Source organism: Aptenodytes forsteri, unplaced genomic scaffold (genome assembly GCF_000699145.1).
Source record: "Aptenodytes forsteri isolate BGI_AS27 unplaced genomic scaffold, ASM69914v1 Scaffold257, whole genome shotgun sequence".
Taxonomy (NCBI): Eukaryota; Metazoa; Chordata; class Aves; order Sphenisciformes; family Spheniscidae; genus Aptenodytes; species Aptenodytes forsteri.
Genome location: NW_008795194.1, coordinates 10,282,816 through 10,299,323, shown reverse-complemented (window position 1 = coordinate 10,299,323; position 16,508 = coordinate 10,282,816). Strand labels below are relative to the sequence as shown.

General features: G+C 39.3%; 1 protein-coding gene across 4 annotated transcripts in view; it reads left to right on the top strand.

Moving 5' to 3' along the window:
• Positions 1-15,791, top strand: part of ZMYND11 (zinc finger MYND-type containing 11) — a 109,247-nt gene extending 93,456 nt beyond the window's left edge. For all 4 annotated transcript variants that reach the window (XM_009278657.1, XM_009278655.1, XM_009278656.1 and 1 more), the window contains 6 exons: positions 525-643; positions 2,481-2,688; positions 4,574-4,642; positions 6,522-6,794; positions 8,479-8,664; positions 13,455-15,791. In XM_009278657.1, the coding sequence (XP_009276932.1) occupies positions 525-643; positions 2,481-2,688; positions 4,574-4,642; positions 6,522-6,794; positions 8,479-8,664; positions 13,455-13,577 (978 nt within the window). In that variant the 3' untranslated portion in view covers positions 13,578-15,791. The remainder of the gene's footprint in view (positions 1-524; positions 644-2,480; positions 2,689-4,573; positions 4,643-6,521; positions 6,795-8,478; positions 8,665-13,454) is intronic.
• The last annotated feature ends 717 nt before the right edge of the window (positions 15,792-16,508 follow it).

Here is a 16,508-nt window from a genome sequence, read left to right as displayed (position 1 = left end):
TTATTTGTTTGCTTTTATGTATAAAATCCTGCAGTTTTGGTGTCATTAATGCATTGAATATTCCATTTCAGTAGGCTTGTTTCAAAAGCATGGTTAAGACTCTGTAAGCCTAGATATTTTACACAAGTGAAATGTTGATTGAAGTTCAAAGCTGTAACAATATAGGTTATAAAACTTGGTTATCAGCCAGTTACAACAGTCTCACAAGAAAATAAGGAGCTTACAGAAATAAAACTTTGCTCCTGGATGAAGCTATAAAGGCAAGTTTAATTTGGGGGCTGCTTAAGATCTCTGTTTTCAATAGACAGTTATGCCCTTTTCAGACTTTGTATTTTTTTTTACTTTGATCCAAGCAATACATCTAACAGGGAAATATGTATTGTAAGAAGATAAAAATGAACATAGCACTAGACATAAATAGCAGCCATATTCTTAAGATACTAGCATAGTATTACAGCAAAATATTTGTGGGAGAAATCAATATAATACTTCATATCCAATAATAAATACAACATTTTTTCCAGATACCTAATCATGAGTTGGTTTGGGCCAAAATGAAAGGCTTTGGGTTTTGGCCAGCCAAAGTCATGCAGAAAGAGGACAATCAAGTTGATGTTCGCTTTTTTGGCCATCACCACCAAAGGTAATTTATTAATTCCATGTGCTGCTTTTTACAAACAATACTTAAAAGAATTTATCTCATCTATCATGTTGTAAATCCTGGCTCAGCTAGTTGCCAACATTAGAAAGACTGGGTGCTTTGCCATCATTGTTTCAGAAAATTTAAAGCTCAGGCTAACACATCCGAAGTTGCCAAATGGCTCAGAGATTCCCTTTCCACAGTTGCCATAGGGGTGTTACTTAATGCCATTTTAATTAAAGAAAGCAAGTGAACTTCAACTATTTCTTCAAATCAGTAGCAGCCTGTTAATCCAAGCCAAGGTGAAAATTGGAGAGAAATGTACTCTTACTACCAGCAGTATTGACTTCGTGCAATTTTCTCTTCTGAGCAGGCACATTGCAATTTTGTGTTTTAATAACATAATACACATCACAAATGTTTGTCTCACTGCTAGAACTTTGACAGAGCTCCTGCTGTGAGCCAGTTTGCAATTTTATATAACTCTTTAGATTGGAACCTTCATTCTTAGAGATCAGCTTTTACTTCCATCTCCAGTCATTTGTTCAGCATTTGGGGAGGGTTATAGTAGTGTTACCACAGTGGATGTACTGATTTTTTTTTGCTGTTTGATTTATATACTTATAATGTTAGGAGAGGAGACATTTGCAAAGTAATTAATGGTTTTTGGGAAGGTGGTATATTTTGGTGCATCCCAAAAGGGCCTAGACAACTCAGTAACAGTGTTTTATGAGGCTGTTTATTTAAATTGCTTTTAGTGTAACTTGCACAGTATATAACATGTTTGCATTTGTTATATGAACTACCAAGATTTCCAATAGGTATAAAATGGGTAAAGGATCTTTATTTGTGTTGCAATCACAGCGTGATTTACCTTGAATCTGTTTGCAAATGCAGCTTATCTCATTAGTAGTTTTGGCATTAAGGTCACACAGCTTCAAACTATTTAATAAAGTAACATGACACTTGTGGGATGAGGTGCTTGCAACTTCTTAAACGTGTGCTCATAGAGTAGGCAAAATACATTTTACTAGAGTGCCATTGCTTAGTTACTGTGCTGGACTTGGATGAAAGGCCAAATTCCTAGTTAGTGTAAATTAGCATTCTTTCCTTGACTTCACTGAAATCAAATGTGTATTGCAAGAACTGAGAATCTGGCCGCAGACATTTAATTTGTTACAGTATTTACTCTGTTATGTAGATGTGCATGGCAGTGTCTCTTTTTCTTTCATGTCCAATGCTGCTTGGTATAACCTTTTAAAATGTCAAGAGCTGCCCAAACTCTATGAGGACTCTCTGAAAATATTTAAGAGGACAAAGTACCTTTGGAACCAAGTCATTGGCATGAATTCAGTCCAAAAGAGCATGACAGTCCCCACGTGAGTTCAAGACTGATAGACAAGGGCCCAAACTACAAAATATCTCTATTCGAGGTGATAATTTGGTACATTCCTTGGCAGTTTTAGGAAAGAGATCAAGGGCTAGATTGGATTAGCATATGAATCTTCAGTGAAGATGTTTCTGTGTCTGACTCAGGGCATTTAGCAAGAGAACAGGTGGGAGATTGCTGTTGGTGCTGGGGGAGGTTTGTGGCTCACCAAAAATGAAAGAGACTTTCAGCCATAGCACCTACAGCTAACAAGTGCTTATAATAACAAAAATGTCTAACAGTATGCAGTCCATTTTTTTTCAAATGTGTTGAATATACAAAAATCCTGAGTAAAAAGGAATTGTCAGTGATCAGCCACTGTGAAAAACTGCTTTTGAAGTCAGTTTCTCAGGTCAAGGTCCTTCATCTGTATTTAATATTTCTGAACCTGTCTCTACTGTGTATTCACAGGGCCTGGATCCCCTCTGAAAACATTCAAGACATCACAGTTAACATCCATCGGCTGCACGTGAAACGCAGTATGGGGTGGAAGAAGGCCTGTGATGAGCTGGAACTGCACCAGCGTTTTCTTCGTGAGGGGAGATTCTGGAAATCAAAGAATGAGGATAAAGGGGAAGAGGAGGCAGAGTCAAGTATCTCTTCCACCAGCAATGAGCAGGTGAGTGCTGCCACAATGTTAGCAATCAGGGCAATTTATTAAAGGGTAAAAAGATGACGTATTTTTTGATTAATCTACTGCTAAATTAGCCTTATGCTCTGTCTGCAGTTTTGTGGTGACAAGAAGAGGGTTCAAAGGCTTATTTTCCCTATGTTTTGTGGCTCAGTAGTAGCAAGAATATAGTTTTCCTCTTTCGTCAGTTTCTTGGATGACCTCTGGGAAGTTTTAAAATGTTTGTCACCTACAGCACCTTGATGAGACAGACCAAGATTTCTAAAGTTAAATAGGAATGTTCAAGTTAAATGTCACGGATATCAGATAGACTGCAACACTGCCTTCTTGGACTCCCATCAAGGGACAGCCCTGTAGCTGTTCAGCCTTTTCACAGCTGGAGTGTGTTCACTTTGGACTGTATTCTGCGTTACAGATCCCTGAGTAACACCAACCATGACATTTTCAGCAAGTCCAACTGAAGTTAGGTGCAAACGTTGCACTTTGAGGACCACGTGGCCAGCAACTGATTAAAGTCATCAAAAATAATTCTGCAAAACAAGAAAAATTATATTGCTTTAACAAAGGTGAAAAGCACAAAGGGCCAAGATACAAAACTTTGCATTGCCATATGGAAATTCCCTTATCACAGCTGAACCTTGCTAGTCATTCATTGTCCAAGAGGATGTTATATATTCACTATTACAGACTTGGCAGTAAAATTTTCATATCTTGCAGGATGCTTCTCTGTATTTTTGGCAACCTTTTCCCTGGCAACATCTTTTTTCCTCATTTAAAACCACTATCCTCTCTCTAAGTCTGTATTTTAAAAAAATCAGCGTGTTTTGACCCTCTTCCTTTGCCCTTTTGTCAAACAGTTCTATCATCCAATTTGTAGCTAAAAACTTAAAGCTTATAAAACTGGATGTTGCTTTAAGGGGATGCTCCTTATCAAAGTGGTTTTAGGTTTTTTTAGCCTGGTTTGCTTAGCTAACTCTTTGTAGCCCCTTTATTTAATGTCAGGTCTGCAGTCATGCAACAATGTATGATGAAACAGGAAAATGGTCACAAATAATATTTCTGAAAGATAACAGAGGCATTTTCCCAGTTTTTCAGAAGTGTCAGTTATAGGGTTTAATGTGTCCGTTTGCATATTTTCTGTTCCACCCCAGCTGTTCATCCTTCACTTGGTTAATGCTAATACCCGTTTCACTGGTTTCCCAGATACAGCAACATAAGAGTAGCCGTCAAACTCAGCGCTTTGCAGTAATCTGCAGTATCCTGTCACTAACACTAGCTAGTACTGGATGCTTCACAGACAGGAGTAAGAACTTTGCTGTAAGCCATTGCAAGATAATATACCATCCACTTAGATCTCACCCTTGTTTCTATGGCTGGAGATTGGCTTTTATTCTAAAGCATGAAGTTTCATACCCCTCCAAGCATACAGTTATAATCAATTATAGCAAGGCTGGATAATCTTACTATCTTTACATATATACATTCTCTTTATAATTATTGCTGTTTTCTGGCTTCCAACAAGATCTGCTGCCTAATTATGGGTCACTGATACCAGAATATTCCAGAAAACAAGTGTTTGAACTTGTGTGTGAAATGAAGAAAAGAATGGTTAAGGCTATTTTAGCAAATACATATTGAATGTTAGAACTTGTTCATGAATTTTGTTCCTTCATGCAATCATAGTCATCAGTGATAATGTGGAAAGTTTATTGTGTGCGCTTCTCATTTAAGAACAGTATTCAACTTTCTATTTGCTAAATTAAATAATTGCAAGTAATCGAAAATAAAAGGTACATCAGTCATGTTACAATGAATACTACTTATATGAACTGGTTTTTGGAATGATTCAATATGCTTTTCTTAATGTTCACAGCTGAAGGTTACTCAGGAACCAAGAGCAAAGAAAGGACGACGTAACCAGAGTATGGAACTCAAGAAAGAAGTAAGGAACCTCAATTACCGTGTTTGTAGAGACAGCAAAGTACAAAAAGTCTGAAATTTTAATAGACACTCCTTCGGTTTCTGACACCTTTTACTGATTTTACAGTATTAATCTTGGAAGTTCCAGCCCCATAGCTTGGTCCTCCTTGCTAACAAACATAATGGCACCTCCCACACGCAAGCCACTGGTGTCATTGTGGTAATATTCTGTATCATGAATAAATCAACAGTCAGCTTACGACATTTATTTTTTTTAATGACAGATTCAGGCTAGTTAGTAAGTCTATAAACAGCAGAAATTAGGAAGTGTTTTGCACGATCAAGAATATTGAGTTTATAAAATGTCATATCCACCCTTGTCCGTGGAACTTCCTTCCTTGTTTATCCAACTTGCACAGTGAATGAAGTGGGGGAAACAGAAACCTATGATCATGTAACCAGGGGACTGTATTATTACGCTCGTACACAAGGGGGCAGTTGCTGAGACAGCCATAAATCTCATATTTCCTAACTTTTGAGTACTTTTTCCTGGCCTTGTTTCAGCTGCATGTTGAACACTAAGAAAAAGTTGCACATATGCACAGTCCTTGGAAGAGGACTCAGGACTCCATTACAGAGGAGGGTTCAGGTATTTTAGCACCAGTGTCATGTGGGATGGCCCTGGTACCTGAAATACAGACATTGCCACTCCTAATATCTGGGCACCTGCCTCCCTGTTGTATCTAATACCGCAGGGCTAGCTCTGTGAGGCACCTTCATCAACGGAGGCAGTGACACACAGTTTGTGTTCCCTGGGGCACAAGCTATATTTGAGTGCAAGACAGGGAGACATCCTAGTCTCGTCATTTTTATTGTGTTTTCTGTCAAGCAAATGCTGTAATTTGCTTCATATATTTATGTCTTAACATTTGCCTTATTAGCTCCGCTCATATTTGATCAGTGATCCAGAAGTCAATCACAGTGACCTATTAGAGAGTAATTGGTTGCAAAAGGGAATACACAGACAGCCTTTTGATTGGTGCGAGCAGTGCCCCATCACACTACAGGCACAAAGTCCAGTCCTGAGCAAGTCTGGTGTTACAAGGGCTGTGTGCTTCGTCTGTACACTGTTAAATGAGCTTTAAAAAATCTAAGTTAAAAAAAGACAAATAATGTTCATCTGTGTCTTCAGACACTTCAAATATCAATAAGAGTTTGCAGGGATATTCCTTCTATCTGTTCTAAAGAGCAGGAACAATTGGTGTTAGAGTGTAATAACATAGGCTGCTAAATTCAGTACAGTACACTACAGTAACTATGATTTCTTTCTTGATAATTGTGTAATTACAGAAAGCTTCTGTGGTCATCCAAGTCTAGTTCTATATTATTGGAAGCAAGACTTAGACGCTCATTAGTCTTTCATCTTCAAAGCACCTTTGAAGTACTAATCAATCTTTGCAGCAGTTCTATGAAATCAGTGGAATATTACAGACTCCAGTGGAGCCTGTTGGGCCAGAGTAAGCCCAGAGTTTGCCAAAATAATTCAGGCACCTTGGCCACACAGCTACAGTCTCTTCAAGGAAAATGGTACGAGGAAAAATCTATAGCAACCCTTTAGTAATCCCAAGGGATCTGCAGTGATTCAGCATAGCCTCTGATGTTGGTGGTACTTTTTGGGAAGCGAGGCTGGTGAGTGTGGCATACTGATGCCATACGTGTGCTTTCTTCTGGAGGGCTCCTAGCTGAAGTCAGAAAAGCCTGACCACTGAAGGTCTTCAACAGACACCTTTCACATTAATTGTGCTGGCATTAGTCATATAACATTTTTTCTCCAGGGGGAACTGAAAGTTAACTTGTTCTATTTTGATACCTGGATTTACAAGTTTGTTCTTTCTCTGTAGGAGCCAGAACCTGAAACTGAAGCAGTAAGTTCAAGCCAGGAAATTCCCACAATGCCTCAGCCCATTGAAAAAGTTTCAGTCTCAACTCAGACCAAGAAGTTAAGTGCCTCTTCTCCAAAAATGCTGCATCGGAGCACCCAGACCAGTAATGATGGAGTGTGTCAGAACATGTGCCATGACAAATACACCAAAATCTTTAATGATTTCAAGGACAGGATGAAAGCTGATCACAAAAGAGAAACTGAGAGAGTTGTGCGAGAGGCAGTGGAAAAGGTAACACTTGTCAAACACCACCTACACTCTGGTTTGAGGAGAGGAGGAGTGTGGATTTTTTTCACATTCTTTTCTATTTTTATAACATCCACCCTTAAGAAAATGAATAAAAAACCTTTTCCAAAGAGACCACATAAAAATAGTCTTCTTTATTGCTATTTAGACCATTTCTATACCAACAGACCTTAGTTTAAACAGAAAACTCCTGCTTTTTTTGATTCTTGTCCAGTGAAATCAGTTTTTGACCCAAAAGTGAAACTAATTGTTCATTCATGAGTATCCGTTTCCAAAGCCTTTGTCTCCATTGTCAAATGTGATTGTAAACAATGGCATTGTTTAAATGCTATTCATAAATAATTCTTCTTCTGTCAATCTTTTGACCTAAACATTAAATAGATTCACTGAAATTTGTTTGAATTTTCTTATCTAATGATAACCTGTTTAAAATTCAATATCTAAGCCTGAGCTGGTCACCTTTGGCTGGAGAGAGCAGGACGATTTAGAGGAAGGTTTGTCTGACCTCTCTTAAGTACCTGTCTTAAGACAAGATGAATTTCCTTCTGGATGAAAGACTATGGAATGAACCTAGGGAGTTAATCCTGTAGGATTAAGACACCAAACTTTTAGATAATTGAGCAAGGGCAAAGGAATCCCACTGACAATGAACACTAAAAGGTACCTCTTCCTGAACTCAGGGATGTTCTATTTTGTATTTTCCATTGTGCCCTTGCTGTAGATTTATATGCAGTTTTAGATTTGGAAAAGACAAAATCTTTGTCTAAGATAAAGTCATAAATTTGTAAACTGATCATTGACAAAATACACATGGAACGTATTTAGCTGTTTTTGTAGATGCCTAGCAGAATAGAAATACGGTGACATTTTTATTTTTCAGGGATGTTCTATTTTGTATTTTCCATTGTGCCCTTGCTGTAGATTTATATGCAGTTTTAGATTTGGAAAAGACAAAATCTTTGTCTAAGATAAAGTCATAAATTTGTAAACTGATCATTGACAAAATACACATGGAACGTATTTAGCTGTTTTTGTAGATGCCTAGCAGAATAGAAATACGGTGACATTTTTATTTTGAATGTTTCTTATGGGATGGAAGTTTTGTTATAAAAGGAGAAAACTTAAGACAAGATGAATTTCCTTCTGGATGAAAGACTATGGAATGAACCTAGGGAGTTAATCCTGTAGGATTAAGACACCAAACTTTTAGATAATTGAGCAAGGGCAAAGGAATCCCACTGACAATGAACACTAAAAGGTACCTCTTCCTGAACTCAGGGATGTTCTATTTTGTATTTTCCATTGTGCCCTTGCTGTAGATTTATATGCAGTTTTAGATTTGGAAAAGACAAAATCTTTGTCTAAGATAAAGTCATAAATTTGTAAACTGATCATTGACAAAATACACATGGAACGTATTTAGCTGTTTTTGTAGATGCCTAGCAGAATAGAAATACGGTGACATTTTTATTTTGAATGTTTCTTATGGGATGGAAGTTTTGTTATAATTCTAAAGGAGAAAACTTTTTGTTTTCTAAATAGGAGATATCTCTAATTATGTGACCTCCACCCACATCAGTAATAGGGGTTTAAAGAGTAGAGGTTTAAAGAAGATAATTTTATTCCAATAGCTGTCCATTGACTTCCTTTGCTGACTTTCTTATGGCAGCTGCGTACAGAGATGGAAGAAGAGAAAAGGCAGGCTGTAAATAAAGCTGTGGCCAACGCACAAGGAGAGATGGACAGAAAATGTAAGCAGGTAAAGGAGAAGTGCAAAGAAGAATTTTTAGAAGAAATTAAGAAGCTAGCAGGCCAGCACAAGCAACTGATTTCCCAGACCAAGAAGAAGCAGTGGGTAAGTGTCAAAAATGTATTACAAGAGAATAAGTGGAAATGTATAATGCATACTGCAGGCCAATTGAAGGTGATTTGTTCCTCACTTTTAACTGCACCGCTCTTTCACTGATCTTTCAGCTTTAAGGTTTTCTCCTTCATATTACTGCTTTCAAATTTTCTTAACCTCCAAATTTAAACTCGAAGTTCTGGTTACTTTCCATCTTAATTATGTAGTGTTAACAGCACCACCTTCTTGAGTCCAATCCGATGTTAGTATCAAAATATTTTTTCTAAATGCAGTTTTACCCCATGTAAGACATGTTTTGCATTATGTTCACACTCCTTTGATCTCAAGGCCCCAGAGGGTACAATATCTGGCTGCATCAATTTGGATTCCCCTGCTAATAAGGCTGGTAGTGATATCCTTTTGGCCTTTTCCTTTCCTAGCTTTTTCTGCAGCTCTTTTATGTTCTTTTGTATTTAAGACATGACTTTCTGAAATATATTTCCCTCCCTTGTTCAGTAGTTAAGCCCAAATCTGCAGCATTGTCTACAAAAAACATGCTTGTATGCCCTTTAGAAAAGTGAAAACAGACATCTAACTTACCATTCTGTTACACGTTGCAAACTTTTCCCTCTTTTTGTTTGTTTTGTGTCTTGTGTTTTCTTTTCGAGCCAGAAGTGTGTTCTCCCACATGGCTGTACAGCATCTACTCAAACATTGCAAGTACTGTAATACTGTGCTGCTAGCCTATAACAGAGTACGGGTGGAGACTGTTATGCTGAGGAGCAGTGAGCCTGGCACACATACAAACTTTGCTATTTCTTTGCTAATTTTCATAGAACAAGGAAATGAAAGCCAGCATTCAGGAGATCACACTGCAGTGTAATAGCCATCTATAACATACAGTGGGGTGGGTACAAGATTCTCTACTCGCCTCCTTTTAAGCTTTGATTTTGCCAGATGCGGCTGAGAAGCGTGCGGGTGCCTTGCCACAAGATGGCACGCTGATCTGAGCAGCGATGGACAACCGCCGTCCCGCTGCCACTGCTGCCCGGGGACAGCCAGCTCTGGCTCTGTCTCGCAGCTCCTGTTTGTCTTCCGCTGTAAAGGGCTGTTTGTTTATGTTCAGCCTCATCAGTCCTTGTTCTTACAGATGAAACGATGGTCCCTGCAGAGAAAACTCTGCTCTGTAGAAGACTGAAATAAATACTAAGGCGAGACAATCAGTTGCTGACTATCACAGTTACGAGTTTGGTTTTTTGTAAAGAGAAGAATTACTTCAAATGCCAGAGCTCCTGTAGAGTCTTCATTTCTGTTTCTAGTAGAGATTTTACTGTGGGTGTTACGATACTGCAGTACTTGGATCTCTGTCAGTTAGAAAATTCCTCCCTGTCTACCTGTCTCTGCAGACTAGAGAAGTTATTGAGGTCTCCAACTTCATCAAGTTACTGTTTAATGAGTCACCAGCTGCTGGGGTCTGCATGCATGCTTTTGCCTGTGGCACTTGAGAGGGAAATTGAATTGCCTTTGCCCACTATAGAACTACGTCAAATTAGCTCTTTTCTGTCAAATGTTAAGAGTGCACATGTGAACTGTTGCCACCATTCAGCTGATAGGCAGTAACTCAATCACAGTAACTTGATTGTGAGTCTGGACTCTTAGCTATAGCTGCTTTTTGGTGTTTTTGAAGGCAGAATTTATGAAAGAGACTCCCGAGACTTACTTTCATCTGCTCCAATGTGCCTTTACCATGTCCTTTAGCCTAATCAGAGAGTGCCCTGGTGCCACATCACTGCATCTTATGATCATGTGCATAAAGCCTCTTTCAGAGCAAGACAATTAAAGATATAAAGAGTATTTGACAGTCTTGCCTATTTCTGTGGCCCCAGAACTATCTGTCAGTCACCACCTTAAATGAAGGCATCATACAGGCAGCTGGTTTGCATGTGGCAGGAGAGGGAGGGAAAGGAGAAACACCTTTGCGCTCAAGCTGATGGATCTGCCTGCCAACACACAGCCTCAGGCAGCTGGAGTTGGTCCAATTACACAAGTCCCCAGTGATTTTTTCCTTCAGTGGTACTAATGACAGTCCCTGGTGTGTAGTACCACTCTTGTATGCTGCTATTATAATGATACCTCCTTACAAAAATCTCATGTAATTAACACACATACTAAATGAGTTTTGGTGACTTTGCTTTTTAATTAGAAGCAGAGACCTCTGGTTTTGCGTAATGCAGATGTCTTGGCTTGGGAATACAGCTGCTGTTATTCATGCTATATTTGTCTTTTTCTCATACCTAAAAAAAAAAATCCAGTCAGGATGAAGGGATCATTTTGCTGGTGGTGTACAGGCACATGAGAAGACGCGCTCCCAGCCCTCAGGAGCCTAACGCATAGTTAAAGAACAACATTTTTCTGTTGCTCTAACTGGTCACAGTCCCCTTGGCTTAACCCAATTTCATTTTTATACCTCCAGAAAATTTGGATTTAATACAGATACCTCAAGTAAATAGCAAACAAAAGGAAGAAATGTAAAGGCAGGGATAACGATCATGAGATTATGCAGTTTGATGGCCTCCAGAATACAGGCTAGAGGGCCGGACTTGACAATGTTTCTTTTTTAATTTCTCCCAGTTCTTTTATTTGCATATAAGCCTCATTTAAATTGGTGCATAGTTCATTTTTATAGGTAATTTTTAACTTCTGTCTCTTTCAATTATATTTAAAAATATATTTATTCTAACTTGCAACAGGTTGTTTTTAAGTGAATGAGCATTGTCCGTGATGTGTACTGTCTGAAACAAAAACCCAAGTGATTGATAACGTTTAGAAAGAGGAAAATACAAAGAAAAGAGGAGGGCTAAGGCCAGCTGGCATTTTGCCTTGTCTGCCACATGTGCTGGTACCAGCTTAGATGACACTATTTTCCTTTTGTAAGTGGAGATTTACATCCCATGCTTATGGCCAGCATATGTAAAGGAAAGTGCAGGACCCACAGATCAGTTGTCCTCTCCTGTCTTAGCTTTTTTTGATCTCTCCAAGGAAGCAGATGTGAAGCTGGTCTCTGGGCTGAGGCCCATGCTGTACATAATGGAGAGACACAGCTGTTCCCTGCACCTTTCCAGCGGATGATCCTAATGGTTCCCACAGGCTTGTGGGCAGCCAGCAACATGAAAAACCAGGAAAACAGCTCTCGAGAGGACACTTGTTTGCGGACATTTCTACAAATAAACTTCCCTGGAGCTAAGTTATAAAAGGAAAATGGAGAGTTTCCCTTCTCACACAGCTAGGGCAGTCCCTTTTATTGCTGATGTAAATAAATAGTTATTGGTTTAGCCAACGTCACTGTCAGCTTTCTTGGATCTGTCTTTTAGTGGTGTGTAGGGTTGTTGTGGTTTTGTTTTGTTTTAAGACAGTTGGGTTTGTTTTCTTTGTAATTCTCTGTTTTATTAACAATGCTATAGCTAGACAGGACATAAAAAGTAAATTGTGTGTGATTCTGTGGTTTGATAGCAGCCTGCACAGACTGTGTGATATCCCTCCCTCTGTTCCCCGTCACGCAATAAGCATTTCAGACTGGATTTGTAAAGATACTCTCTGATTTTGAGCAGACCAAATTCAGAAAGACAAACCTGAGATCATTAGAACCTGACTTTCAAGGGCGCTGAGTATAAGCGGTTCCTTTAGCAGCAATGCCGCCCTACTTCAGAGGGTTTTGTCAGAATGATAGTTAATGCTTTCGCAGCACTCCCTGAAGGGGTATAAAACTACCTGGAGACAGGGCACATTGCCTGGCTAGGTGCCGTACCTGCTTGTTGACCACCCGTGGTGTTGACCAGCATGTCAATTCCCTTTTTTTAGTTCCTCAGAGGCCATGGGGTTATTTTCCACGTAGCTCTTCCAGCTACCAGGAAACTGGGGGCATTCTGTGTGTTCTGGGGTAGAAATCCTCTTTGCTGCAGCACTCTCCAGAACCAAGTATTTTGGCAGAAATCACAGGCTGTGCAGCATCTCTTTCTTTCAGGAGCTTTGTGCCATCCTGGCAGGCGTGACAAGGGGCAACAGCCCATGTAGCCATCCTGTGTATGACAGGCCTTCTCTGGTTTCTGAAGACTTGAAGGAAAAGGCACTTTCTTGCTCTTTTCAGTAGCACTGATGTGGCACGAGGTTTTCTTTTCACGAGATTGCAGCGCTGTCTGGCAGTCAGCAAACCCCAATGACAGTAGCCTCTCTGCAGACCTATCCTAAATGGGCTGTAACAAGCCACTTGGTAAGGAATTATTCTTTTCTGCAGTGATGTTATTGTTGTGACCTTTGAGATTTGCCTAGCCCAGCAACCTCTGGACAGGTCAGGCTTGTAAAGAAACCTCAGAAACGCCGATTTTCAAGCTTGCACGGAACCTGTTCCCACCAGAAGTGCCTGTTGATTTATCATAGCTTTTAAGAGATAGATCAGGGTGCTATCATACAAATGTAGGGTAAAAGATGGTTCCTGCACTGTGTGGCTGAAAAATGTCAGTCCACTGCCCCTGAGAGATGAGTTTTCTTAAATGAGAGATGTTTTTTTCAAAAGCAATAATCCAGACTCCGGAAAATATGAAAGCATTGTGCAGATTTGCTAAAGATTGCTGCTTTACTCAGCATGTGTGAAAAATGCCCTCCTGCCTCTGGATGCCCCAAGCATAAATAAAAAAGAAGTATTGCTCTGCATGTGCTGGTGCATCCACGAGCCGGTAAGAACACTTGTGCGTTGGTAAGGAGGGATCCTGGGAGGGTGGTAATCTCGTCTCGTTTGTTCTCTCCAGTGCTACAACTGTGAAGAGGAGGCCATGTACCACTGCTGCTGGAACACTTCCTACTGCTCCATCAAGTGTCAGCAGGAGCACTGGCATGCTGAACACAAACGTACCTGCCGCCGAAAAAGATGAAAGAGTTATTCCTCCCCTAGAAAACCACCCCGATGATTGCTATTCTCAGACACAGCGGTTTTTGTTTCCAAGAAGCCAAAATTGTTTAGAATTTGCTTCCCATTTTGCACCAGCCTTTAAACACTTTTCGTAAAAGAAATTTTGCACAGTAATTTCAATCTTCTGTTTAATGCTCCTCCAAAATTTTGTCAGCGAAATGAATTTAACATCTGTGGGAGCAGGTTACTTTAAATAATTTTAAACTAGAGGATTTGTTGCATTTTCAGCAAATTTTAAAACATTTTTAGGTTTTACAGAGATTTTAATCTTTAAAAACAGCGGATCTAAAAATAAAAAAATCATGCAAGTTTAACAAAAGGAACATTTAAAAACTAGATCTGAATGTAAGAAGTATAGAACTGTTTCAGAAAAACGAAGCATACTACCTTGATGTAACATTTATTTCTTAACCTTGTTGAGCTGGTTTTGTTCAGCTTAATTTTACTGTTTAAAGGCATTATCTATTGGTTATACCAGTGGGTACATGATTGAATTTAGGGAACAGGGTTGACACAGCAGGTGCTAGTCCTGCATATTTTTTCTTAAATATTTCCCAAATGTATTTTATTTTCATTATTTCTTTTCAATATATAACTTTTATAACAAAATATTAGCTTTGATCTTGTAGTTTGAAATCACAGGGAACTGGGGTAATCTTTTACTGAGCTGGATCTTAGAGAAAAATGAATATTTAAATTTTGAAGTTTGCACATTTCATCTTTGTCCTAACATGAGTGCTTGTAACCAGAATAAGAAAAGCCAAAAAACAACAAAGAAAACAAAACCAACTACCTTTATTCATACACGGAATTATGAGGCATACAAATTTCTTTATTGCGCCCCCCTTCAGCCTCCCCAATCCAACGTCATTTGACTGCCTATGATCTGGTGTCACCTGGTCCATTGTAACTTGAGAATGAAAGGAGAAAAAGCACTTAAGTTTCACAGAAGCCGTTATGTTTGTAGTAATGGGTCATTGCCTAATAATGAGCTCCATCACTGTACTCAGAATGAAGAATAATGCATGTTAATTTTCTTGTATTAAAGATGCCGTGATTTGTAAAAAGTCTGTATTTTGCGGAATGTCTGGATTAAGAAGCATTACCAATAGGAATGGTTCGATAGTTGAAAAATAATTTCCTTTTTGTTTGTTTTATATATAGATATATGAATTGCATCCATGTTCAGAGACAATTTTTTTAAATAGATGTAAAGCTTACTTAAATAGCTTTTCTTTTAAAGTGTCTCCGCATTTTAGTTTCTTTCAAAGATTGGTCTTAGACTGAATCATATGCCCATTAATCATCCAGCTATTTTTTGAGAAGTTAGAGGAATAATTTGTAAATATTTATTTAGATCTTTGATATTTATTGAAAGCAATTACATGATGGACCGATGGAAGCTGAAGAATCGGGAGGAAAGCCTTTAAAAAAGTTTTCTCTAGGATTTGTCAGGGTCATTGTAAAGCGAAAATATAACTAAACTTCTGTGAACTACCACTGAAATCCTGATCTTTTTTACCTACAGTGGTGATATAAGTTAATTGACTAGATACTGCCAAATAATGCCCAATATGTTGCAGAAATTAAGTGGTAAGTTGATTGGAAAAAATAGTAAGCAGATGGTAACTTGTATTACCACAGCTACATTATTGCCTGATAAATGTGTAATTAACTTTTGTCGCCTCTGTGTTGTGACTGTAAAACACTTCACAACTAAAAATCAATCTTGTTCGATTACTTTACAAGTTCCAAAACTTCGATCCACCCCTATGAAAGCAAGTTATTGTGGAAATATTTTTGGTGTAAAATCATTCCAGAATATGTAATATTTAACTGATAGCTGCATGAAAGTAAGATTCGTGTTACTTTGGCTTTTTTGTCTCTGTTGACACGGTTGCACATTTCCAAGTTACTACAGCGTGAAAACTGTGTGTTTTAAAGAAAAAAAAAAACAAAACAAAAAAAAAAAAGATTGTGGCCTGGTTTTGTATAAGTTTTAGGTAAAATTACAATTGATTGTTTTAGGAATCATGATTTAAAATTAATTTTTCTGCAAATCATAAAGCTATATTAAAGTGTTGAGCTTAGCCACTATGCACATTGTAATTATTCATTGTGGCTGTCCAGTTTATGATGCATTCTGGCATTTTGTAAGCTGCTCTGACTAGCAATATATAGAGTCATTTAATGTGTTAACATTGGTTAATAAATGTATTTAAAAAAAAAACTCACTGAAAGTGTCTGTGTCGATTTTGGCCAGTTGTCCTCACGTCCTTGGGTGGGCGTGCATACGGCTGCTATTTTCGCTTGTCCTCACCTAGAAAGACCGGGGCTGTGGATGGGGAGCGGTGCCTGAACTCGCAGGGACCTTGCTCCTGACTCCAGGTGAGCTGGCAGGTCCAGGCAAGGGCTTGAGCACTTAACAATGGCTCTCGGCACCGAAAGTGAATCTTTTCAGCCCGTTCAGGGCCAGCAGCCTCCGAGGGCTGCGTCCATCATGTTCTGATTTAATGCCAGGTCCTGCACTTCCAGCAGCCAGGGTGGGGCTCGCAGACCCCCTTCTCCCTGTGCTTCCTCTCACCAGAGGCCCCGCTCTGCCTCCTCCCTCGCCCAGTCGCCAACCCTGAGCCTGCGCCTGTTACTTATTTTATTAATAATTTTATCTGGAGGGACTGAGAGGACTCTGAATCCAGCTCCAGCCTGAACGGTGGCAGCATTTCTCTTACAAATGCCGCCCTGAGCAGCAGTCTCCCTCACTTATTTTCGAAGTCGGGACTTGCTGCCAGCGAGGGAGCCGAGGGCTCGTGCTGGTGCTGCTGCCCACGGGGCATGTCCCACAGCCACCCCCGCAGCATGCAGCATTTCTCTTACCAATGCCGCCCTGCGCAGC